The sequence below is a fragment of the Meleagris gallopavo genome, chromosome 2 (genome assembly GCF_905368555.1).
Source record: "Meleagris gallopavo chromosome 2, MGAL_WU_HG_1.1, whole genome shotgun sequence".
Classification (NCBI taxonomy): Eukaryota; Metazoa; Chordata; class Aves; order Galliformes; family Phasianidae; genus Meleagris; species Meleagris gallopavo.
This window is the reverse complement of record NC_139405.1, coordinates 73,055,956-73,083,413: the sequence shown is the minus strand read 5'-3', so window position 1 is coordinate 73,083,413 and position 27,458 is coordinate 73,055,956. Positions and strand designations below refer to the sequence as shown.

The window sequence follows — 27,458 nt, the reverse complement described above, 5'->3', positions numbered from 1 at the left end:
TTAGGTGACAATGTAGAGCTTTGGGATTTGCTAAAACAATGCCATTTTCCTCCTAGCTATCATTTAGGGGGACTTAATCTTTGTTTCCTTTTCTAGCTAGTGAAACTGCACACATTCTCAAAGTTTTCCATTTGTCTGCATAAACACATACAGATAACACAAAATAATGCTACAATTATATGAAAATAATGTTATTTTTTTTCTGAAGAGAACATGTTTTCAATAAATAAAGTTGGACAAAAATGAAAACAACGAGTTAGCACTTATATTTATTTTAATCAATCAAGAAAGTAAATTGGTATTTTGAAACATGAGAGATCAAATATCTAAGATTAAATGCCTTTTTCCAGCAAGGAAACCATATCATGAGGCTGTTTCCATACAACAAAATAAAATAGGAATATCCCATCTTCCACAAGATCCCAATTAGAGTCTAAAATTATCTCCAGACAGCAATTCAGAAAGAAATAGCAAAGATGATCTAAGAATAATTCCATGCAATCTTTTCATTTTTGATTAGTTTTATTATTTAATATTTTAAGGCATACTAAAACTATAGTCTAAGAGGAAAAAGATTAATAACATCTGAATTTACTTTGACATATAAACAAATTACCCTCATAAGAAAATACACAATCATATCAACAATTTATATACATAAGTATATATATATAGATCATAACGAAAAAGACTGGAATCTATACCTCTATATGAATGGTTTCAAGTGCTAGACTACAGAGAGAGCAACAGTTTCAGCAGGGGTTATTAAAACCTTCTAACACTGACTGCATGTTGGTTAGTTGACATGCAGTATTTAAAGCAAGAGATCTCAGTTCAAATTCTGCTCAGCAAGAAAAATAATCGACCTAAGTTTGGAAAACTTGAGCTGAATGAGATCATGTAAACATGATCAGTGATCATAGCCACATGTTGCCCATTCAAACCACGTTCACAGACAGACTGGAGAACTTCTAATTTTTGAATGTGTAACTTATTTCAGCACCAACATAGCTAAGTTGTTTGGTACACAGATTTCCAAATCTTTAGGAATACAATAAACTTTTTTGGTAGAATCCCAATTGCCAACATTCTTTAAGCACATTCATGGTAGCTAAGCAAGGGCTCCACAATTTTGGATTGGGATTTTAACTAGATTCTCAAAACCAACTGTGTGCTTCTGTGGACACAAATGGATCAATTCAAATAGGCAACACATAGACATCCATGAGACATATCAATTGTTCTCAAACTCTATCCATACAATGGTTTAGGGTAGGAAAAAAATCGTGCATTCAGGAAGTTGAAAGAATGCTGTGTTTACTGCTCCCAAGTGAAGCCCACTATTAATCTGAGAAAGAAAGATTTGGAGGATTGTAGGCGACAAACAGTTTTAACTTTTCAGATGGAGTGAATCAGATCAGCAATAAAAACTCCGGGCACCTACTGAGTTTTCCCTTTACCAGAAGTGGGTGAGAAAGTCTACACTCTGCCCCTCTCATACACAGGGCACTAGATCTCTATGAAGAAGTACGTGTACACTGTGCTCCAAGACTACAACAAAATTATTTGAGAAATATGGTCATTTGAGAAAAACAAGCTCTAACAAGTGTCAGAGGATACTTGGCAATTTAGCTGCATCATAAGGATATATCTATTAACCTGAAGGGAATATGCAATTGGTCATATGCATATTATATGAGGACACCGTATCAGTCACCTGACAAAAGTACGAGGTACGTGACCTAGGAAGGCTAGCATAGTTGAATTTAGTCTGTGTTCAATCTCCTGGAAAATCAGCACTAGTCATCTAGGCTGGTGGTATTTCACACTCACTCAACATAAGGAAATAATTTAACAGGTTATATCCATTAATTATGCTACAGTTTATACATCTCATGAACCATCTGCGGAATGTTCAAGTGCCATTTATATATGCTTCTCTGTACATATTTCTACCAACATAATGCCTACAGTTCAGAAAAACACTCCTAATCAAAAAATAATTTAAATGCATTTCATCAAATAAAGCTTTAGGTCTACGCATATGCTTGCAGCTACTTAGAACTTCAGCATTTTCCTCAGCGGAAAAATATTAACACGTGGTGTTATGCTGATGGAGTTGGTCGGATTCTTGCCATTCCTAGCACTGAATGAAGCCTAAGCCCACAGTTACACAGGTAGTTTTTTCTGTGTAAGGCTTTGCCTACTTAAAATACTGAAAAGCAGGAGCTCCATTTTGAGAGCACAGGTGCTAAAGCATGCTTATTTGTGGTAAGAGCTACTATCAAATATTTCTAGTTAACTAGTTCAAAAGTCACTAGTTAACCAGAAAACTAGGGCTCTAGATTCGGACTACCTTAACTTATTTCACAATTACAGCAGGAAATGATATCTTTTCTTCATTTATATATATTAAATACACTGTGAAATAATTATAATTACATTTCTTGATCACATATTTCCTTTTTATCAATCAGTCACACATCTGAGCTATGTCAAGTGTCATAAAATACTAAATAATTGATGCTAGACTTATTAGAAAGATGCTTGATATCACTATTGCAAGAAAGCTGCATTTTAATAATCACATGCATCTAATTTAAACCATAAAAATTAAGAAGTATCAATTTACCTACGGTAGGAAAATCCTCATGTTTCTTACAGATGCAAGTAACTTTATCCTCTTCAAGATAGCTTTATGTAGCTGATTGGACTTGCTATCTATGTATGTACAGAGATTGACAGGAGAGGGACTCTAGAACTATAATAAACTAATTCTGATCTCTCTTTATACCAGGTGCCCTTTTTTACTCTGAATTATAAATTACATTCATATTAAGTCAAATTGCCTAAAATGTACGTAGCTTCTAAAAGATATTTTTCCTAAAAGAATTTTTTTTTTATTGAAAGAGAAAAATGGAAGTAAAGAAAAAGGTGTTAAATACTGAACAGCTAATTTTCAATATGCTGATTAGATTTTATTAACACATTCAATAATGAGACTTAATACAGTCAGAAATAGTCACCAGTGCAAAAGTGCATAAGAATACTCCCTTACTAAAGACATTCAAAAACACTGGACATACTGTGGATATGTCTGGGAACAAGAAAATAAATATGAGATTCCAATAGAAAATAGGTAACTTCTGCTGTCAACTACTAGTTACGGTACTATTCTCTTTCAAATACTCCCTACCTTTTTATTAACATGAAGAACAATCGAACTCATGGAGATGAGCAAAGAGAAGAATAAGAATTGGTCAGGGATAAAAGCTTTTGTAAGTAAGTGGAAGATATTTCATAAAATTTAAATGTTTTAAATGTCTTAAATATATTTGCTATTGCTGCTGTTTTCTCAATAAGGCAATGTAATAGAAGGAATTAGAAATCTCATTCTGTAAGAAGTCACTTTTCATGAAATTAAACAGTGAACTGACTTTTTTTCATTGCTTCACACCACAACACACTGTGAATGCTTATAGTAGAAAACATACATATTTTTACTGTCTTCTAAACCATGCTGCATTTTCAATTAGCTCCATGAACAGAATTTTTAAACTCATTTAAGAAAGGCTATTAAAAACTGTTTTATTCTTAACTTCGTTAGAACCTTAATGTTTTATTAAAAAAAAAAAAAACAACACAGAATTTATAGCATTTCTACAATGAAAAAAAGACATAAAATGTGAGATTTACAAAAGTGAATCCACACAGAAAGATCCACTTATCCATTTTGTCTTTGAAATTAATATCTGAAAACGTTTTGTTTTCAATTTAAAAAGTGTTAGTCTATAAACTTTTGCTAGCTTATTGTTTTTAATAACTCAGTTGGCATTCCAGACAGAACTGTACAGATCACTGTACAGTGAAAACACTGAGATTAAACGCTGGGAAGCCAACAATCAACAATTAGTTTTTACACTGTAGTTGAAGTGCTAATAAGGGTGATAGTAGATGAAAACCCACATAAAAGGAAAATAAGATACTATCTCTCTAGAACCCTAAGTAAAACCAGACAGTCTCAAGGATTTAATCCTGCTTACTATATAAAAAATGCTGCTGTGAGACTTAACATTTTCACGAGAAAGGAGGGAGTTTGGGATCCAGCAAAATTCAAAAGCTAATCATTTTGTACAAATTATTTACATTTATTTCAACTTCAGTATCATATTATGCATAGACCTCCGTGTTTGCATAGACTTCTCTAATAAGAACTTCAACTTCACTCCTTTGCTCAAGCCTCTTTGTTTTCAGACAATATCTACTGTGAACTGCACAGTTTGCCTGAACTACTTTGTCAGCATTTTACCATCTGTATAATAGATGTCTTATAAATGCATATAGCAGATTAATTAAACATTTATTTACATGCTCCCACTTTTCTCTGATCAGTTTTCCATTATATTATCTCTGCTTTTGACTTCTCAATATTCTACTGATCCTCACTTTTTCTTCAGCACCTTCTTGGTTATTGTTTGTTTTTGCCTTGCTTAAAAAAATAACATGAAGGAATGGATGTACATGAGATACAGCCTAACCAGGTTTGTGTGTTTCACTTGTGACATTTAGACTTAGAAATGAAAGAACGTTTAAATTTCATTTAAATTCTCTGGCTTAATTCCCAGAGATCAACAGAAATTGTGGTAGAAAAAAAAAGAGAAAAACAAAACACAATTTCCAAGCAAATCAGTGGCTTTTTCACCTAGCAAAGCCTTTACTATTTTAAACGAATAACAAAGCTACCACTTAATTACTGCAACTTTTCACAAAAGATTTCTGAGAAGAGTTTGCTGCAAAAGCAGGATGTATGGTTTTCGACAACAGATTTGTCACCAAGATGTTCCAGCTTTAACCACCAGCTAATGCTTCATTTAGAACAAAGAGAAGATCTAGACTTTATAGCTGAGGAGTTAACGGCCCAGCTGTTGAGAAACCAGAGCTAATTCAGCAGTGGGATCCCAAATCTGTAAAGACAGCTTTAGTGTTTCCTCTGTAACTAAAGGAGAAGCTATTAAGGTTCCGTTTCATTGCTGTTTTTTCAAGATTTGTGCTCACTAGTGAATCTGATGGGGAAAAAAAAAAGTATAACACATTCGGTTTACAAAACCGATACTCAAAGCTCTGGCAAAATGCAAATATAAAATTAATTCCCAGAGACAACAAAATTTGGGAAGAAGAAGAGAGATGAGAAGAGAGCTCTACATTCAATGTCATACAACAATTTTGCTTCTTCTGGGCTCCTGATAAGCCCATCTGCATACAGTATTTCACTCCTGTCAGTTCTCCTGGAGCAAACCAGCTAGTCCATGGAAACCTAATCAGCCAGCATCTCTGCGGTCTATTCATTTGGATTTATTTAATGTCATCACTGATGATACCGATGAGAACTAACCAGTTTCAACTGTCTCTACAGTACGGTTCTTGTTCATTTCAACTTAACACCACCTTACACCTCACGTATGTTCACATCATAGTCCAGAAAGGCTGCTTGTTGATCCAATGTGAAAGAAATCAAGACACTTAACTGTCTAGAAACTCCAAACGAGGACTGAAGTAAAGATCATAGCTCTATCTTTAACAGTAAAAACTACTCTGTACTCCTGATCATCTAGCCTGAAGGTCTTACCTTCACCTTATGTTCTATTTTTCTAACTCTTGCTAGAATTTGCTGGAAAGATATTTAACATGATGGTTTTTTTAAAAAATTCAGTAGTTTCTATGTGGAGTGTCAGGGATCTGATACCTGATCACAGTGACATTTGTTTCAAAAGGACAGAAAAACTACTTGATATCTTAGGAGAGAGAAAGAAAGGAGGTAGACATTCTCCCTCTGAACTTTCATTAGCTCTAGAGAAAATGGCAAAACTGTCAGAAATGTCCTCATGCTTTACTCTGGTTCAATTTGCTGTGAGTATTTACATTATCTTCCCAAGAGTAACTTTGGAGGCAAATGGAAACAAGGTAACACTTCTTCAAGATAGAGTCTTGATAGAAAACATCTTCAGCAGCATGCATTGTACCATTTTGTCACTTCTCCAGGAAGCGAAACAGAAACGGTAGCAACAGGAACGTCTAAAAAGGCTACTTAATTAGCAAATTACAGGTTTTGGGACACACCACCTGGGCCTAATGGTGCAACCCACGCTTTTCAGAAGCATGGTAACCCTTATTTTAATAACTCATTCACATCCACCCATAAATTCATTGCCTTCTCCTAGCAAACACGTGGAACATCAACTCCTGAATATTAAAAGGGAAAAAATGAAAAACAACTATATACATACACATTAAAAAGTCAACAACCCAACAATAACAAAAAACACCACTTTACCATAAATATGACAAACAGATGCCAAAAAAGAATTTGCCTTATGTTATCAAATAATATTTCACAAAGCCTAAAGATAAAAGTCTGTCCCAAAAAGAAAAAAAAACAAGGAATAGATGGAGCTTTTAGTCTGGCTCAATGTACAGTACAAAGTACAAAGTTTGGAAAGAAAGGTCTGTAGCTTCATTTTTATGTCATGAAGAAGAATGTGCAAGTAGCTATAATCTCCTCCCTATTTGAGGGGGCACTAAACAACTAAAGAGGGGGCACTAAAACAACTGTTAATGTTGTTTTAGTATTATAAGATGTTTAATAGTAAAATTTACACTTTGGCTTTGCCTCAAATTCTGTGTTTTTGGACTTGGCTCTAAATCATCTATGTAATTTCTCACTTCAGTCATATTAAGAGATGCTTCTTACCTTCTGAAATATAACTCTACTGCTCCGATTGAGTAAATATAATTCTCCCATTCCACACAACTAACATGAAACAGATGAAAATTGCGTTATACTAGGAGTTCTCAAAGAATCATTTTCTCATTCACATACCAATCACTGATATCAGTGTGGTCCTTATATGTGCAACACTTTGACTGGACAACACTGTGAGAAAGAAACCAAAGTTACATCCATTGGGAGTCTACTACAGACAGATAAAATTGCATTGCATTTGGGTGGGGGTTTTTCGTTTGTTTTGTTTTTTCTTTGTTTTGTTTTTTCTTTGTTTTGTTTTTTCTTTGTTTTGTTTTTTCTTTGTTTTGTTTTTTCTTTGTTTTGTTTCTTGATGGAGCAGACACAGTGGGTGATGTTGGAAGATTTGCTAAGTACCTTTCAAGTATGTTTGCTAGGTTCTTCTCAGTACAGTCCTCTACAATGTAAAATCTCTATACCTCAGTATAGTTCCAAATACTAGCAGACACGATCAACTCTGAGGAGACAGTATCCTTGTATGTAAGCAAAAACCAACTGCAATGCAAAGTTCATACTATTATCTAGTTTTCTCATGCTTTCTACAACAAGCTTTAAGATTTTGCCTTACATGAACACTGTGAGCTGTATGGAGTTAAACTCTCCTTTTTGTATGTGTTATTACAATAGATCACTGAGATGATATGGAATTCTAAGCGCATCAATAGCGAGAAGTAATCAGTGTACATCTGAAAAAGATATTAATTCAGCTTAGAAGATTGAACATTGAAGAATGAATAAATGGAAGTTTGGTGTCTAGCTGGTGCATTTCACCACTCATGATTGCTTCCTTTCTCATTCTTCCAGACTCTGCCAGTTACTTGCATTCAGTGCAACAAAAACAACAAAAAAAATAAGGGTTCTGGCAGCACATCCAGTGCAGAATTAGTATAAATCAAAAGGCAATTGTTTTAGTATCTGAATTCGAGAAATTTCACATACAGAAGAAAAGCTGTATGCAAAAGGATTGCATTCTTCAATCACAGTCAGCCAATCAAGCCAGTATAACACAAATGAAAATCCCCACTGAGTTACAGGTTGAAGAGCTATTGGAACTACAATGTGGCCATCTACTCCTATCTTTGCTACAATGCAGACAGATAAGGCATTATTCTGTATCTTTAAAAGGCCTTCCTATTGTGTTAAATTAATTCAGGTGAGCTACAGTAAGCGTGAGAGAGGAATCACAGACTTCAGCCAGTCCTGACAGAGCACAATGCTTTCTACCACGAGTAGTCCCAAAGAAGTCACACAGCATGCCAGGTACAAAGTATTTGCAGAAGTGAGCCCTCAGACAAGGCTATAAAAGCTCTGGGTTAAGGAAGCACACATCGACTTGCCTCTGCTTGATCTGTTACACAGCTTGACAGTAACAGATAGCCAGCTGCATTAGTGTCAATGTTCAGATAAGTTTCCCTCAATATCTGTCACAAAAAAACAGACGCTGTATCAGTGTGCCAGCTGTATTATCGGTCACTACATAGTTGATCATATTTAATAACATCCTCAAGCACAGACATGGCTAACAAGCATTACAGACTGCAATTACTATTGTGAGCCACAGTCACTCAGATCAGCCTGACTTCGTGCTGCCAGCAGCACACATTTGGTGAGCGGCTGCCTCCCACCTTTTCTCTCTCAAATACATTAACTTGCCTCAATATGGAGCCAGAGTTTGTTTTCAAATTCTTAATAGGACCACTGAAAGAAAAGAAAAAAATACTATAAATGATCCTCTGGACTGCTTCCAGTATAGCGTATTCTCTTAGCAATTGCCTTGGAAGCAAGCCAACAGTGAGAAGTGTTCTTGCAAATGAGCACACTGCTATACTCAAGTACAAGTTATCATTTAATTCTTTTGTCAACATCACTGTGGTTAGAAATTAAGAAGCTTGTTTAATAAATAAGTTACTTGAATTCCAGTTACCAAACACTTACTTTCCTCTCTCTATCCCCACCACCACCTCTCACCCATCTCAGCCACTACCCAGTATATATATTGCCTCTTTATTTGGATACTTTCCCTTCTCTGTTTAAAGAGAAATAAAATTAGTGTATTCATTACATCAACCATGACTAGGTCTGCAATCAAGAAAAAAAAAAAAAGATTCAGTCACTCCAAAGAAATATTTGATAGACTCAGTACAGTTTTCAATGAGATACATTGGTTAATATTTTTAACAGAGCCTTAATACAGTCTGCTGAGTGGTTTTGTGGGGACAGTTTTTCACATCACTATTATTCCTAATGAGATCACCCTCTTCAGTGTATAAGCCCTCATCCTTTCCCAACATAACAATGAAAGATTTGTGAGAGGCTACAAAGGCCCCAGATCAACTTCACCTTGTATAGAATTTCCTACTAAAAAACTCATCAGGAACGCAATAGTTTTTTTTCCCTGACAACAGCTTGTTAATAATAAGCACATTTACTTTCCTTTAGGGTGACCCTAATCCTCTACAGGATTTGAAGTCCTTACATGGACATCTCAAGTTTAGTGACTGCAGCCAGGTTTGGTTTTGAAATTCCATAGATTTTTCTTTTTCATAGGTTTGGGAGTGTATGTGGGCGTGGTGAACTTGCATGCAACATTTCTCACTAACATGCCTCTTACAATAAAAATGTGACCATAAATAGCTTGTGTGATCTTATGATAAGAATTATATATTGTCATAAATATTTAAAAAATTATATCAGTCTTTAAACAAACTGTCTTGATTTTATTGTAAGCAGTACAAGAGACAGTAAAATATCCTTTCCTAAGCAGAAACTTCTTATGCATGTAGACCCACTGACAGCTACATTAAGGGTAAGTATTTTTCTAAGAATCTGTGTAACTAAATCAGCCTTAATTAGAAAGTACAGCTCAATAGTCTCTGATTTACTAATATTTCAGACTATTCACCATGATCCCCTGGAAAGCAAAAAGTTCCAAGTTAGTTTTATGCAAAATGATACTGCAGAGAGGGAAACATACTTCAATCTGGAAACATGATAATCTGTTTGAAAGATCTAAAACAATACTTTTGTGTCTAAATTTGTAAGCACTTACAACACAAACCTCCAAAGCAGATTTTATTGTGTGTATATTCTTCCCATTACTAACCACACTTCATTCTACATTTATTTTCTCAGTTTCAATTTCCTTATAATTGTCACAGGCCATATGAAAGAACAAGGTGTTTAATTGCTCAGAGATTATTAATACAAAGTTCTGTACCAATGAGTACAAGGAATGTCACCTTAAACTGTTGAAAATTTTTGTCCTGAATCTGTATTTAAAAACTTGTATGAGGCATAACTGTAAACAAAAATGAAGTAAAATGCAGCACACAAGCACCAATTTCCATACCCAGAAGTGACTGCTTCAGACTGGCCATTAGGAAGATACAGACTGAGGATCTGAAATTTTAACAGCAGACTGACGATGTATTTCTGTTGCAGAGAAATAACAAAATGGTGCAATATAATCTGTACTGCTCACTATAAAAGCTGTATGTCTACTTACGTTCACAGGTGTCTCCTTTCTGCTGATATCCTGCTTTGCAGATACACTTTCCAATAGGCACTAGCCATTCTCCCTCTGCGCTACAGTGCATCTTCGGAGAGTTCTCAGCTTCCTCCTCTGCACTGCTGACACAAGTTCCTCGTACTTCAACTAAAGAGGAAAACTCTGAGCCAGTCACTGTGTCAGGAAAAATAGCTAAGTTCTCAATGATGGACCAGCACTTCTTGTAGTAGACTTTCACAGAGACCAAAGCAATGCAGGCCCCTACATCCTGAAATGCAAGATAGAATCCTTTTTTGGACAAAGGTCCAATTTCTCTCACCTCTGTGTTAAGTTTCATTTTTCTCTCCCCCAGATCACCCTGGGTAAAACTTTCATCTGCTGCAATAGTGTCTATTTTTACATATTGATTTTCTCTGATATTCCTGCCAGTATCGTAGTCTGTTTCATAATAATACAAGTTAAAAGTTTCTTTACAAGTCCCCAGAACTCCAGGAAGACTGTTACAATCCCTCAGAGTGAATTTCAGTTCTACAAAAATCCTTTGTGCATTGCTTTTCGCAATCCAGTTAGTCCGAAGCCAGTTGTTTTGGTTCGATTCCATGACCTGGCATACCTGGTATGTTCGTATAGGAGTGTAGTTTTCATCCAGTCCACTAATTTCTTCCCACTAAAACAATAAAAAACAGTTAGTAACATAAAACAAGGATGCCGCCAAATGTAACTATTGTGTATTTGAAAAAGTGTCACGAAACTTAAGTCCTACTCCTTTTTAACAGTAAGACAACATAAAAAATAGGCTATTATTACAATATCCTTAAGTACGCAAGTGAAGAAAATAGATATTAATACAAGATCTCCCTCCATCTATTCCTACGTATAAATAACCTTCAAAAATTATACTCACGTCTAAGAATCAATTCCAAGGGAGAGCCTATTATAGTGAATCTGCTTTAGTGGAGGTGTGGACTAGACAATTTCCAGAGATCCTTAACAACTCCTACAGCTCTGTGATTCTGTGAAGCTTCAGGAAAGGCAATCTGCTCAGCATATCAAGCTCTAACTCCTCACTGGATTCTCCCACATTTCACTAAGGTCATAAGCAAAGACTAAAAAGTAGCTCCATTTCCAGAGAAATGTATAACCAGAGAAGTCTTAGGAACTCAAACTGCTTAGGGTTACAGCCTTTCTGTATAAAACACCGAGTGGACCTTTCTGGTGTACAAAAAGCAGAAGGCTCCTGAAACTTATCAGGTATACAATTTTCAATCCGATACAATGAAAGTGGCATGAGAAAAAGAAATTGACAGAATTAAAAATCTAGAGGTGAGAAAACACCTTGGCAGTCCCCTTTTTGTTCACTCCATGTTCTGTTCTATTCAGAAACCAGCACATGTAAGCAGATGCTCCTCACCTCACTTTTTTCAGTGGCTGCATCCATGTTAAAAGAAATGAACTTCGGTTGACTGGGTTTTCAAATGAACCATGAGATTAAATACTCAATTAAGAACAACCCACATGATTGAAAGTTTACTGGTTCAAAGCTTGGGTTTTGTTGTTATTCCCTCTTAGGATAAGAATTGTGAAACAAACCAGTAAGTGTGTAACAGATCTGCAGTCTTTAACAGAGTTCGGTTACTTTGGAATGTGCACCTCCAGCAATGGTAAACCCACTGAAATCAAGCAGGTAAATTTGCACAGGTACATCCAAAACAATATCCATCTCTCACCTCTTTTCATAACACTTTTCTTATAACATTTAACATACTGCAGAAACTGCAGCTGTAATAAATTAGGGTTTTTTTTTTTTAACTATCCTCACCCGATGATACAGGCAACCATGACTTCTTATGGCATTTAGCCCTCTGGCCCTGTGTCAATAATGCACTTAAGCTCACGCTTAAGATCAATGACACTACTTATGAGCTTAATAGTAAGCATGTGCTTAAGTGTTCTGTGGGACTAGAATGCTTGGCACCTCTGCAGGATGGAGCACCCCTTGACATTCCTCACACTGGTAACCAAGCATGAAAGGTTGGTTTTCCAGACTGATTTCCCAAACTAGAAACCATGCAGTATACAGTACTTTGCAAGCTTATTAGACAGCAAATGAGATCATTTTAATGTTGTTCTAATGCTCCAAGAAAAAGCAGATGTGGCTGACTTGATGCTGGAAGTTACCACCACAGAATGTATCATGGCTATAGATGCTGAAATGCACAGAAGTTGTAAATATCAAAGTGCATTTCAAAGACCTATAATTACTAAAGACATGGTACATACGGTATTATAAATTTATACATGCGGTATTAAATATTGAAATATTAAAAAGTCATGAAGTTAACTGCACTGATTGCATATGGAACTCTATTCATTTCAGAACAGAAAAAAGTCCATCATTACATTAGATTTATTAGATTTGAATGAGTAATACTTTTCTCCCTCTAAGAACTAACAAAGGAAGGGAAAAAATGGAGATTGGGGCAACTGGCACTGTCACTTAAGAATTAACAATCCAAACAAAATAAAAACAAGCAAAAAAACTCCATATCAATCCAAATGTGACAAAAAAAGATACAAAGCCTAAAGGTTACTGATTTTTATAATCTCAATTGCACATTAGATGATGTTCTCCTTCAAGGCACCAAGCCAGATTCTGGACATTCCAGATAGAGAAAGCATTGTATTTGTTAAGCGTGAGCAGCACAAGCTCAACATGATATAGAATTTGGCAGCAGATTCTGAGCTTTGATGGGGTCCTGCCACATAAAAACAAACAAAAAAAAAACACCAAAGCAAAGCAAAAAAAAAAAAAAAAAAAAGACAAGAAAAGTATATTTAACAAAAATCAAATCATTTTTCCGATAACTACATTATTAAGTTTGTGGAATCAAGAACCCACCACTGCATGAAGTTAGTAGGTATTAGGGATACTCTAATGCTACAGTCAAGGAAAAACAGTACAAAACACTACATTCAAATTAAAAGCTCTATGTTATGCTATCTCTAGCACTGAATGCTGCAGTCTAGCCTTCCAAATTTTCCTAAAGCCATGGAATATGTAATTCTTTAAAAAAAAAAAAAAAGGAAAACAGGACTTATGGCTTAATTTAGTAATCGCAGAACCATTACTTCAAATAGTCCACTGGAGGCATACTTGCTTCTCTATGGAAGAAAAAAGAAATCAGTATTTCAATATAGGTTTTCACCTACATCATCTGAGTTCACACCTCATTAGTTTTTTTAAAGTGACTAATTCCATGTTGCCTTTTACAGAAAGAAAATTCAATTCTGCTTTATCCTACTTCCACATACAGTGATACACATGCCATTCTATTTGACCATATCCTGTTCTATCTGTTCCAATACATGGTATTTAAACTTCTTTAGTTATCTTAACAATATTTGAGATCACTGTTAGATGTAATATTTGCAGTTGAATGAGGCATTTAACAAGTGTCTGGGTGATATAATCTGTACTTTGTTGAAGCAGTAGTTTCCCTCAAGAAGTGTATTTTCTGCGTTCATTCCCATGAAATCTTTATTGCACAGCAGACAACACAGTAACTAAAAGTAAATGTTTTCTATCAAAATTACATACTTACAATGGTACTTTGTTGATTCACAGACAATTACTTCTGACCATTTTCATGCAAACAAATCCAGTCATTAGCATTAATTCATTTTTAATTTTTTATTGAAATTGTCTTCTACCTTCGAAAGTAGCCTCTTGCCATTTGTTAAATTTGACTCTACTTTCTTTCATCTTTAAATATGCCAACATGTGTAACATGTGTTGACATGTCTTTCATAATCTACAAGTTAGCCCAATGTAATTGCCACCAACCTAATCTTTCAAACAACTCTGGTAGCAGCTTCAATCAATGCAAAACACTAATGCTGAGGTTATTAGCCATCATAAATGTTGAGCTCACATTACATTTCTTCTGAAGTTCTTACATTCGTTTCCAGTTTATGCTTGTATTGATTTTACGATCTTGCTTTTAAAGAAAGACACTTTCAGATTTTCATTCTTCTTATTTAAAGGATTTGTTACACTTTTATATCCCTACTCACACTTCACGCTCTTCTGGCTCCAGATTTCTTAAGGCGCTGAAGATTAAGGGCCTGATCCCCCAAGAAAGACTCCTTGCTCATGCAAGGAGTCACAGTGGATGCTGCAAGACTGCTTCCACAAACAAGAACTAGCCATATAATTTATCATTTATCAGGCTGAGCTAAGGTAGGACAACATACTCACTATACCATTCTGAAAATGTTCTTTCTTCCTCGGGACTTGAGGAATACGGGGTTTTATATCACTTCTAATTCAGGCTGAAAGCAGTATTTTTCAAGTTTATGCATACAATAAATAAGACGATAATACAGATGTTTCTAAATGTCTCAATTTTTACAATGATGTGCTACTATACAATGGTACATTTCATGGAATACCATGAGATTCATTTGTAAGCAAGCTGGAGGTGGCCTTAACCACATAATTGGTTCCTCGTTCCAGATATGAAGCTCCTTGAGATTTGGGGATGTTTCAAATTTGGAATGTCATTTCAAACACATCTGCAGTATAAATGTTTTTTTTCAGAGCACTTCAGTCTGTGCTATTCAATTACAAAGAAAACATCATAAACAAATTTATGATCAGCCATTATACAGAAAATGAAAAACATATTTTTAGAAAGTTTCCACACAAAAGAAGGTCTGCTCTTTCTACAGGATGAAGGAAAAAGTGATTTAAAATACTGTGGTACAAACATAAAGAGCTTTCTGGTATATCACAGAGGTCTATGCGACAAAAGGTGAAACTAGTGAAAACATTTACGTGAACTTCTAAAGAGTCTCTGTTTTTTAATTAGCTTATGTTTGGACATCGTAACCCAAGGTACACTTATTTCCATTCTAAAACTGAAAGATCCATAAACACTTGGTACAATTACTAAGAGAAATATGAGGGGAAGTTAGTTTAAAGCCAGTACTGCAATTGCTTTGGTGAAATAACTACTTGTCTTTATGAATTTAATTTTTGTAGGGACTACTTACCCCATTGGGAGGAGAGGAAATCCATTCCAACTCTGTCTGTTGTGCTTTGGAGTCCAGTAATATAACTGAAAAAGAAAAGAAAGGCATTTTCACTCTTTGTTAAATATAATACATGGGAACACAAAATCAAAGAATAAATTCTGAATTTAAAAAACAATAAAACAGAACACATCTTTTTAATTCATGATATTGAAAAACAACTGCGAGTACAACTATGCACTTGCTCGTAAACAGATGATTAAATTATTACGCACAATCCCCATACAAGCAGATATGCATTGTTCTTAGCAATTTCTTTGCTTACATCTAAGAGTAATGTTTTTTCTTGTGCCCTAAAATATTAATAGTCAGTCATTAATATGCATGCCCCCTTTATCTCCTTTGTGATGAGGATATTCCCCATATATCGGCTATTACAGAGAGCTTAAAACAAACAAACAAACAACAGCATTTCAACACTTATCCAAACTGATTCAGACAGGGCTAGTATGTACCTTACCGGGAGTTACACAGCAAAGTAATGCCTTTTGGAGTAAGAAAGGAAAAAAAATACATCCTTTAGGTGATAGAGTAGTAATTCTATGAACAAATGACAACCAGGAATACAGAAAATAAGAGACTCTGCAATTACCTCACACATAGCATACACAAATCCAACCAATTTACTTTATGGTGATGGCTTACTGAAATCTTCATGTCGTTATAAGCCAGTGACACCTCTGCAAAAAGACATCAGTTCTGGCAGCAGTGCAATTATATGCAGTTAAATGTAACCCTGCTTCATAAAGTGGTTAATCACAACCTAATAAACCAATTCTTAACTATTTCACAGCACATTTTGGAAGATATATTACTGATGTTCTATTACCTCCAAACATATATTTCTAGATATGTTTTATATTTAAACTATAGTTACATGCATCTTCCCGAGTATATTACTGTCAGATTCAAATGGCACATACATTAATCCATGATATCAAATACATATACATGAAATAATTTGTTATAATGTCTTCCTTCACACAGTAGAGGCTGTAGAGAGATTGGCCGCATATCAGGGCTTGGTACACTTTGAAGATTCCCTCTTCAAGATTGCACATTTAACTTCATTCTTTTATTTGGTAAATGAAAAAGTCATGTACCTAATTTAAATATATTCAGTATATATTTAGCATTCAAGCTATTTATAATTTTACTTACAGCATTTAAATGCTGGTATTTCAATGCATAATTTACGGCTTCAACATGATGCAACTTTTGTCAGGTCTCTTGAATTGGTTGAATTCTGGGTTCAGCTTTCGCAGAATTTCATACAAAATTTCAATGAACGGAAAGACAGCATGACATAAAAAAAATAAAAATAAAAATACACATTCACAAGTTCATAGAGTAATATCTGCCATAGTAGCTGAACACAGAACCCTAACTTCCAGGCCTGAATTTCAGTAATAAACTAGAACAACTCATTAAGGAAGTCTGATAGTCTCTTTTAGAAAGATGATCTGCTTTTTTCATTAAGCTCGGATCCAAGGGACTTTACTTTGCAACACTTTCTATAGAAAAGCAGGTGGTGTATGTAGTGGTTTGTTAAACAACAACATTTCTAATGATTCTGGAAGGAGAAAAAAAAAAAAAAGGTACCATGAAAGACTTAACCTTTTCAGCACCAGCACAATATCCCACGGCTGCAATTCATTATACTTTTTATTTGGCAGCAATTCACCGGCACATAGCAACGGGCACACCCCAGAAAAAAAGACAACAAGGAAAACAAACAAACAAACGAAAAAAAATAATATATATATATATATATAATAAGTGAAACGCCTTGCTCTGCAAATATCCCCGGCAAGGAAAAGCGCTGCGTTTCCTCGTTGCACCGAAAGTTACCGAGCAGAGCCTGCCCGGCGGGCAGCTGCTGCGCGTCCCGCAGCCTAGGGGCAGCGCCGGCTCCGCGCTCGAGGAGCGGCGAGGCGACTCCGCGCACCCCTCCGGCGGCTGCGCGGGATGCGCACCGCGGACGCGCAAGCTTCAGAAGTCGAAAGGAGGCGGAAAATCGGCGGGTGCGAGTTCGGGGAATGGGCTCAGCGGGGAGCAAGGGCCGCGCACACGCTCCGGGAGCTGCGCGCAAGTGGCCGCGCCTCCATCCGGAGGAGCGGTACCGCGGTCTCCGCCCCGCTGCCGGGCTGTGGGGCAGCGGCAGGGATGGCGGAGCCTCGTGCCGAGCCCCGAGGGCTCGCAACAGGAGGTGGGAGGCTCTGAGGGGACACCCGCGCCGGCGGAGGGCTCTGCATGGAAAGCCGTCAGTCCCTCTCCCGGAGGGCTGGACAGCCCCCGCCCCGCTCCTCTCCAGCATCTCCCCGCATCTTTTGTTTAGCTGCAGAAAAGGAACTCGAAAAACTTTTCTGCCTCGCCCTCTGCAGCGCTCTTCCGCCCCGGAGGGGAGCGGTGGGAGCCACGCGGGGCTGAGCCGAGGACAGCCCTCGGGCAAAGTGGGGGGCGAGGCTGCAGAGTTCCTTCCCCGCTGCTCTCTCCCTGTTCTTTCTTCCGCGGGAGTTTCCCGAGCCCGCAGCAGGTAGCCGCTATTAATCCCTGTCCGCCGCTCGCCCCCTCCTGACCCTCCTTTAGCTGCATTGATTTTCCCCAAGCGCACACCCATTACACGGGCACACACGTATATGTATGCATACACATCCCCATCCGCACACTAACACGGAGCGGACCGACGCCCGGAGGCGCCGCCGCAGCCCCGGGGCCCGCACCCTCCCTGCTCACACGGCCACGCGTGACCGCCCCCCGCGTGGGGGTCTCGGTGCATCCCTGCCCCTTCGCTGAAGGCTTTCTCCCTGTTCCCTCTCTGACCTCGCTATCTCTCTTTTCTGTTTAAGGGCAGAGGGTTTTAGTTGAGGGTTGGTTTTTTTTTTTTTTTTTTTTTTTTTTTTTTTTTAATGCTTCAGCTTCAGGCTCGGAATGGGATTTTACTGCGTGCCAGTTGTTTGATGAAAATAGTAACATATCCTGTTGAGGGGGGAAAAAAACCCCAAATGCGTACCTATATAGAGACACACACAAAAAAAAACCCCTCGAGTTCTCCCTCCCCACCCGCTCCTCCTTCCACCCCCCATGTGAAGATGGAGACGGACCTTCGTCCCTGATTGTCAAATGCTACTAGGGCGCTCTTTTAAACGATCCCGGATTTTCCTAACATGGGAAAAAAGATCTCCCAGACGGACTTCGGGAAGGATTTCATACACCTCCATCGCTCTCCGACAGCAAACTGCGCGCGGGATGGGATGGGCAGGAAAACAGACGTCCGGGCTTCGCCATACACCGTTACGACAGCGTTGGATTGATGGCAATAGGGAAACCCCGTTGCGATACGCAAATAGTGTCAGGCACCCAGCCCCAAACCTTCCCCCCTCTGCCCAGTGATGCTGGCGATAAGCACACGCGCTGCGGACACTCGACGCCAGGACGCACCCCTCGGAGGAGCTCACCGCACTCCTCTGCCGCTTCTCACGCTCTGCGCGCGGCCCTGGAGCGTCGCAGGGCCCCGGTGGGGAGCCGTCCCGCAACGTCCCGTCCCAGAGGGCAGAGGCTGCGGGAGAGCTCTGTGCCGAGCCCCGGGCCGAGGACTGTCTCTCCTTCCCATCACGTGCAATTGCTTCTCAGAGCTCATTCCCCGCAGCGAAAGCGGTTGTGCCGGTCTGTTACTCATACACACGCTCATACACAGAATTCCTCACTCGTTTCTCCCCTAATCTCAAGAAAATGCACATACAAAAAATAAACGCAACGCAGGGCTGAACGCAGCCCGCGGCTCCCTCCGCCAAGCCTCTCATTGCGAAAAGCAATAAATAAGCCCAAAGTTTAGTTTTCCGCACGCCTTTACCTTCTTTCGCAGCCTGTGCCTCCCCCGTGTGTGCAAAGCGGAGCAGCCAGACGGAGCACAACATAATCCAAGGAAGAAGCCGACTTCGCAAAACCATGGTGCAGGAGCAGGGAAATGTTATCTTTCTCGCTCCCTATTTCTAGACGCCGCCGCCGCCGCTTGGTGGGTGCGAGAGGACGGTGGCGAATTTGCACTGCGAGTCCCCGGCCCGGCGCTCCCTCCCTCCCAGCTGCCTTTCTCTTTCTCCTCCTCCTGCTCCTTCTCCCGCCTCCTCCACCGTGCTGCTGCTCAGCTCTGGCTCCCGCACCGGGCTGCCCGCCCGCGAGCCCCGACTGCAGCCCGGCCGCCCGCGCCGCGCTCCGATAATATCAATGGGGGCGAGGGGGCGGGACCTCTGCGCAGCGGCGGCCCGTCCCTCAATATGACTGACAGCTCTTTTTGACCAACCAGAGGCGACTTTCCGCGGCCCGGCGGGCCGACCCGCCGATTGAGTGGCTGGGGGTGGAGGGGCGGGGTCGGTGTGCTTGACCAATGAGCGGGCGGCGGTATCGGGTTGCCGGCGGTGCTGGGCTGCCCGCGGGATGAGCGTGGGGGCGGCGGTGGTGGGATGGAGAGGGGTCGCTATGCGGAGTCGCTTCGCGGACACTCTGTGCTTCGCGTACCTGCCCCGTTCCCTCGGCCCAACCAGTAGAGAGGGGCGGCCGGTCAGTCACCGCGGCTCCGTGTGCGCGCCGGGACGTGGAGCGAAGGGAGTCCCGGTGCGTTGCCCGCTCGCGGCCCCGGGTGCTGCTGCCTGCAGGGGAACTTCGGCGCGAGGCGCACCTGAGTCAGCGCTCTGCCAAAAGTCAACTTCCTCAGGACTGCCATCGCTCTGTTTCTCCTTATTCCGCTATCTGTGCTTTCCTGCAATCGCTAAGAACTGATCAATAGTACATCGGTATTCATTTTGGGGGCGAGGGGCGGCTGCTTTTCTTATTTTCCTCCCGTCGGGTGTAACCCAGAGCGAGGGCAACGCGCTAACAATGAGGCAATTTAAATAGGAGGAAGAAGGGGGCAAAAAAAAAAAAAAAAAAAAAGGCAGAGAAACTTCCAAATTCCTTCCGTCACTTTCCGCGTCCGAAGTGCTTCTTCCGAGGATGTACTGTGCCCCTGCCCCTCTGCTCCTTCAGTGAGAGGGAACCGACGCCACAACTCTGCGCTCCCTACGCAGGGCCGCGGCGCATCACTTCTGCGGGCCACCGTCCGAGCGCTGCGCTCAGCCGGACCGCTGCCGGGGCCGTGCGGGGCAGGGCCGCTCCTCGCAGCCTGCACTTGGCAGGGCGCACCTGGCGGGCTTGCGGCCGCACGGCGCGGAAAGGGATCCGCACGGCTCTGCCGCGTTCTTAGAGTGGAGGGAGCTGCCGTGTGAATGGGGTAACTGGTTATTGTCGTGGAGGCTGGCAAAGAGCAGGGAGTGTCATTGCGATTCGGTAGCGAGATGATGCGAGAATCCGAAACAGTCCTTGCACAAACAGGGATGCTGGTACAGAAAATACGGCACAGATGGAAATGTAAATTGTGAAGGGTAATATAAATAGTAAGGAGTTGCACTGGGAATCTTTAGGTGGATAAAGCAAAATTTCATGTATCTGTAACATATACACTCAGCACTGTCAGATAAGCAGCCACCACACTCTGGGCTGTGAGCACTTTCTCTGTGCTCTCCTCTTCACTTCTGAGAATGGAGTGCACCGTGCGCTTTCTGTTTGCCAAAGAATTTCCACTTGCTGCTTAGGCTGTGGCACTTTTTTGCCTTTCATTCAGAATGCTCTTTTTGTACACTGGATACCACAATGGGTGTAGGCAAAGTGTGTGCTCTTGATTCCCTCATCCTCTTGTCTCTTGTTCCCATCCTCATACATGTGCACTCAGAAAGGAGAGCTGTGCAAGCAGTGAGTTCACATCTATTCTGTCGAAAAGACTATTTAAAAAAAAAAAAATACTCCCATACAGGCATTTTGTATCTTCTTTGTAAGTTTTCATAGATAAAACTAGTTTTCCTGTGGCATATATAGTAACAGAGATTAAAACAAATCTAGGAAGCCTACAACCTGGTCAGCCCTCTACGATTTCCTGCCATTAAATGGAGGCATTTCAATACAAGACCACTATGCCAAAAAGAAAATTTTCAGCCCGCAGATTATTAAGTGATTTGTATTGAGACTTTGAATGTCTGTTCATAAAGGCACAAAATCTTACACAATGAGCAAGATGACAAGAGAAGGGCATGAACAGCAATGACATATCCATGTCCTGTATGTAGTTTTAGGCCACTTATTTTCATCTTCACCTGCAGAAATACTACTACATTGTGCAACCCAGTATGAGTAAAGGGTGTGTGTTTGTGTAAGGATATTTAAAATTACACAAACATATTAAGCACACAAATTATTATTACATTGCTCGGTCTGTAATGAAATTAAATAACAGAGTATATTTTTTTAAGTGTGTATTTTTCTTCCCGATGAAATCATTTTATATGCTGTGTCTTCCTGATAAGTTGAGCTAAAAATGATTTACTGTCTATACTTCTTCCCAAAATTGTCTGTGGATGCATTCACAGTTACACCAAAGAAATGCAGATACACTGAGAAGTCATATTACAGATTTTTTTATTTTTTTTTTAAATCTGGCTTCCTATATGTGAGATCTTTGTGAAATTGACTCAGAACTTGACATTCGGTGAATTTGATTTTTCTTTTTCCCTCTGCTTCTGTGTTATGTTTTCTAATCCTTCATTGTATTTTTTAGGATGGCACAGCCTGTGCTGTATCTTGTCCAGCTGAGTGTGGGATCTTTTGTGAGCAAAAAACAGAGAAGAAAAACATTACAACTAAATTGAAATACTCAAGCTAAATGGGCCATAACCCTCAGTTTTGGCATTGAAATCTCTGAGAGGAGGGGAAAAAAAAATGCGTCTGGAAACTTCATTCAACTCAATGTGTTACAATTCAAACACCATCAGAGTAAATGGTTAACTGAAACAACAAAATCAAAGATTCTAATGTTGCCTTTTGCTCTGTTCTGTTGTTTTGGTTTTGGTTCATTTTTTCCCTGACTGAAAATCTGTAGGCCAGATTCCGCCTTTTTTTTTAATCTTGTGTGTAGTTAGAATGGTTTTCTTGACACTGGCTTCATACTGATGCTGCACTACGAGCTTGATACTCACCCAAATTCTCTCCTCTAATAGCTAAATATCTCCAACACATAACTCAATTAAAAATTGTGATGTAAGAAATACGGGCTGAATTCTAAGGCTGCACAAGCATACACGATAAATGATCACAACTTATATGAAGTTTTAAATTCACAAATTCCCTTTTTTCATTATTCAAGCTTTCTTGGCTACCATGTACAGGACTGAAGTGAACTCTGAATAGCGTCACAAAGGTGTTGAAAGTTTTCCTCGGGCACAGTCTGTAAAAATGATATTGAATCCTGGGTCTGTTCATACAAGAATGGCTTGAAATCAGTTTTGATCAAAAATATTTGAACTTCGTTTCACAGTGGTGAAAGTGGAAATTAGGCTTATATAATAGAAAAATATTTTTAAACCCCCAATTTTGTTATTTGTAGCTGTAATCTAAGAAATCCTTTATCTGTGCACAAGATTTTCTGTGAACTATGCAGCACATGTTTTTGTACAGTCTTTGTGGAATTTTTGATACAAAACTACAATGGGATCATGACATTTGACTTTCAAGTAATATACATAAAAATAATTTTGTGAAACTTCGCATTTAGTCTTCCATGTATAATGACACTTACATTCCAAATCTTGTCTAGAGGTGGATTTTCCTTATGATGTCAACTTCAGAACTTCTCCCGGGTTTATGAGTCATATCAGTCTATTATAGCAATGAAGTTGTTGTATTAAATACATACTACGAGTTCACAGAGAAACTGTAGTGAAATAGGATCATCTGGTTGAAAAGGCATGCTCATATAAAAAGTCCTTTCTTTAGCTGAAATTGCAGTAATTCCATTATTTTAATTATTTCATTTAGAACAAATCAAAAATAGTGCTATAAAACTTCATACTTCAGGGTCTTCAGAACACCAGAATGGTAATAAGAATTCACTGACAAAATTTTATCTCGAGAGACTTAAAATTATACAATGTGCTAAATAGATGTTTATATTCTGTTTTTCAAATCTGTGAATGTTCAGTACACTTGAAAAACATTGTTCAGAAACAGAGGAAAACTGGTGTGTCATCTTGTCATTAAATGGAAATGAAATACTTTCTACAGAACAATACAAATTAAATTCATGTCAAATACACATGTGAGCATGAAATGTCTCTGTCTTTCCCAAGGCACAGTAGCAGAGTTGTACAGAGTCCAAGAATATCCCGCATCTGGATCCTGTAAGACTGCTTCCCCTGATAAATCTGAATTTGGAAACTGTTTCACTGAGGCACATGAGCCTTTGGAGCACACACTGTCCCTCTGTTGATCACACTTCAGAGTTGTTTGTTTATCTCACTGTGTTGTGGATCTTCCCTCGGAAAGCTTGAGGAGGGCAAGCTGGAGTCATCATCCCATAATAGCATCTGGAGATATCCTGAAAGGAGACAAAGTCCAGTACTCATCTCTGAACCAAAGGAATGCCTCTGTGCCCAGGTGCTACAGGAAATTACCATATGCATAGGCATGTTGCTGTCTTCAATGTTCTATAAAAGTCAAAGTTTCAGTTTTCTAGATATTTGTCATATTATAAATTGTGTGCTGAAAATAGCAATCATAAGGATATCTAATTCTTACTTTAGTTAATTAGTTGTAAGGAGATAAAGACTAGAAATATGCTCCAGTGATGCCAGTATCTTCCTGTTCTTTCTTAGTACCAGAGATATCTGATCACTTCCATCTGGATTCCTGAATTCCTCTTTCAGCCTAGCTGAGGTGAAAATCAGATCCAGTAGATTTCCTGTTCCCAGATATTGCATCCTCTTGCAGCCAGTCTCAGTCTCCTTGTGGTTCTGTGAAAGAGCACAAATGGGGGAAAAAAGAAAATAAAAGTCTTTTCTCTCAGTCTTCCTTGTGTGTTATGAGGTAGGAGGAGGAGGATAAAAGAACAGATGTTATAACCCTTATTTAGTTCTGGAAGATAAACTACAGATTGCAGTGGCAGGAGTTCCCATACTTTCACCTCCAGATCTGGGAGGTGCAGTGATGTGAAGCTTCACCACTGACAGGAAAGGTGCCAATGTGCATGGGAGAAATTATTCCTTAAAAAGGAGTAATTTAAGAACTGAAGAACTGCATCTCTCAGCAGTACAACCATCTGCAGGTCAACTTCTGCTATTTACATGTTCTCATGCTCTGTCAAGTTGCTCTGCCCATACACCATCACTTCTGTTCTGTCCATAGATCTATCTTCTCCTCAAACCCATCTCTCATTATCCAGTCCAGGTGAGCCAGAACCTCTTAGCATGCATGCTGATTTGCAGTAGTTTATTCTAAGGTAGTTATACTTAAAGGGTCTGTTAAATCCCAAGACATTACATATTTTGTCTCCTCCAAACATGGAGTTTCACATGACAGTGAGTTTTACAGCTAAGTAATGCTTTATTCAGAGCACATTTATTTTACAGCTATGTAATGCTTTATTCAAAGCACACTTATTTTTGGCTTGAATTTGCTAACTGTATTTTCAGTATGTGGTTTCTTTAGTATTTACTGTGATGTGACAAAGGTTAATAGAAGTACCTAAGCAACTATCTTAAGACAGTCAACTCTGGTTTATTTAGAGTAGTAATCCTCTAATACAAATGTGAGGTTGATGCATATTCTCTGTAAAATTAAGCTATATTGCGTAACAGAGAAAAAAAGGTTTTGCTATATTTGACCCAAAAGGGCAAGCTAACACCTGTTTGAATCAGGAAATTCAGTCTGAAAAATAAGCCATAGCATTGCAAAACTGCCTCTGGACCCCCCTGTCCCTCATGCAACCATGTTAGCTATCTTTGTCCCCACAGTAATGTCCACCACAAAATGGATATTTTCTGATCAGCCAGTATTAAAGTTTTATAAATTATTTTTATTCCATGTACACTTATCATGTCATCTCATGATTGTCATATGTCTAAAGCCTCCATCTAGATAATGATTTCCTCCTGTAAGTGGTTGGATTGATCTGTGTGAGAGTTCAGTGCTACTCAAGCTGAATGAGAGTGACACTCCTAGGTTAGCACTAAGTATCTTTAAAGCTCCTTCAGATAGAAAACACTTCATTTTCAAGAAATCCTTTATTTATCATTTTGTACATCTTTTTTTGAGGAGGTGGTTTGATCTGTAAGTAGTAAGCATTGTTAACTGATGGGATTACAGGGTTTTGTTGTTTTTTTTGTTTGTTTGTTTGTTTGTTTTTTTTTCCAATGTAAAAACTGTGTAGTTTTGGGATTTTCTTTGTTTCTTTTTGTTTGTTTGTTTTCCCCAGTAATACCACAATAAGCAGTTGTCACTGAGCTATAGTGTTGCCAGTGATGTCCAGGTGACTGCAATAAGTTTAAGGCCCATCAATGTGACAGAATAGCTTTTATTTTTTCTTTCTTTCTCTTTTTTCTTTCTTCCTTTTTTTTTTTTTTTTTAAATATCTATAAACATATCTTCTTTTTTTCTAGTGAATAACATAGCAGCTGTCTGCAGTAATTCATCTGTCATTGTACTGCCCAGTGGCTTGGAGGTAGGGTTTCCAATCTACTGCATAACCTTTCCTAATACTGACTAACCTGAAAAATATTTTTCCATATCACTCTCTACCACCTCTACAAAAAGATAATGAATATTTTAAGCTTAGCTACTTTTAGTAGAGATCTTGGAGCATTCTTTAATGTAATTGTTTTTATATTGAAATCAACAACATTTCTTTGTTAGTGAACTTTGTTTTCCATCTCATAGCCAGAGTAATTCTTGACAGATGTCTACCTTGCACTCTGTTTATTTAGGTCTTAACAGTTATCTTTGGAGAGATTCAATAAACTATCTTGTACCATTTTATTTTAAATTTTATTTTTACTCTTTTTAATTACATTATCTAAATCATTAAAATATAAGCAAACAAATATATAAATTAACATCTTTTATATCCCTTTGCTTTTTAATTTTGTTCTTTATTTCATTTACGAATAACCAAACATTCAAATATCATTACATGAAAGCAAATGAATGAGTATAGCTGTCAGATGAAGCATAAAATTCAGACTTATGCTGTCTGTGAGGTAATATGCTTTTGCATTTTTTTTTCCACATATTTCATTAGTACACAAACTACCAAGCAAAATTCCATAATTGCCGTATTACAGTAGTAGCCCCCATAGAAACAAATCAACTTGCCTAACTGAACTTCCAGTGTTGAGGAAAATGATAAAAAAGAGTCAAAGAAGTTTTCCGGATCAGGGCATCTGCTAAGGCCATCTCAGAAGAATCAGCTTCCTGAATTCTGGGAGAAAAAAAAATAATGCAATAACAAAAAACAAAGAAGCCACACATTTTCCTTCTGCAGTGTTAACATATACTTCTTCCTAATCATCCCATATGGATAGTGCAACTTTTGTTTTTCCCAAAAAGGGCACGGAGCTCTCAGTGAATGATGGTGCGCAAAGCACCCTGTAGTGAGCTTCTTAACGATTTACAGCCAAGGGGCGAGGGAGCCTGAGAGAGCATTGTCACCTTCCTGTCCCTCTGATTCTGAGAGCTGAAAGTGCCCTCTGTGCACCTGAGTGTTCTAGGGTCTGGATAAATGATGGCACACTCCTAAGGCTGCCCGACGGTCTACAGCATCAGTTTCAATCTCTGCCTTCTCAGCCCGGTGTCAACCCACTCCTCCTACCTCCAGCTTTGTCTCTTGCTTCAATTTGCACTGAAGGCTGTCTTCTAGCATGTCTATGCAAAGGATTTCCTCTCTTATGCAGAAACAGTGATTTCAGGACTCCAGTCCAGCCCCATTGTCCTGCCATATAATGTGCCTTGCATATGACCAGCTGTAGCATAATTAAGCTGGATTTTAGGTGCTTAATCAGGCTCAGCAAAATGGCATAGTTTGTCACATTCCTTCCAGCTGAAATCAGTACATAGCTTTAAGTCTGCACTGCCTCTACTGTACCTGTGAGTAACTGCTGTCAGCTGGCAAGAGCCACATCTGAATTTGGATTCACTGAGAGA

General features: G+C 38.9%; 1 protein-coding gene across 6 annotated transcripts in view; it reads right to left on the bottom strand.

Annotated features, from left to right (window-relative positions):
• Window positions 1–19,632, bottom strand: part of EPHA7 (EPH receptor A7) — a 169,720-nt gene extending 150,088 nt beyond the window's left edge. For 2 of the 6 annotated variants that reach the window (XM_085217627.1, XM_085217626.1), the window contains exons 1-3: window positions 19,255–19,632; window positions 15,363–15,427; window positions 10,305–10,974 (exon numbers count right to left, since the gene is read on the bottom strand). In XM_085217627.1, coding sequence (XP_085073753.1) covers window positions 10,305–10,974; window positions 15,363–15,427; window positions 19,255–19,351 — 832 coding nt within the window. In that variant the 5' untranslated portion in view covers window positions 19,352–19,632. Of the gene's footprint in view, window positions 1–10,304; window positions 10,975–15,362; window positions 15,428–16,562; window positions 16,738–19,254 lie in introns of those variants that run through there. The other 4 variants (XM_085217624.1, XM_010707612.4, XM_010707611.4 and 1 more) reach the window with 3 other exon arrangements.
• Between the last annotated feature and the right edge of the window lie 7,826 nt (window positions 19,633–27,458).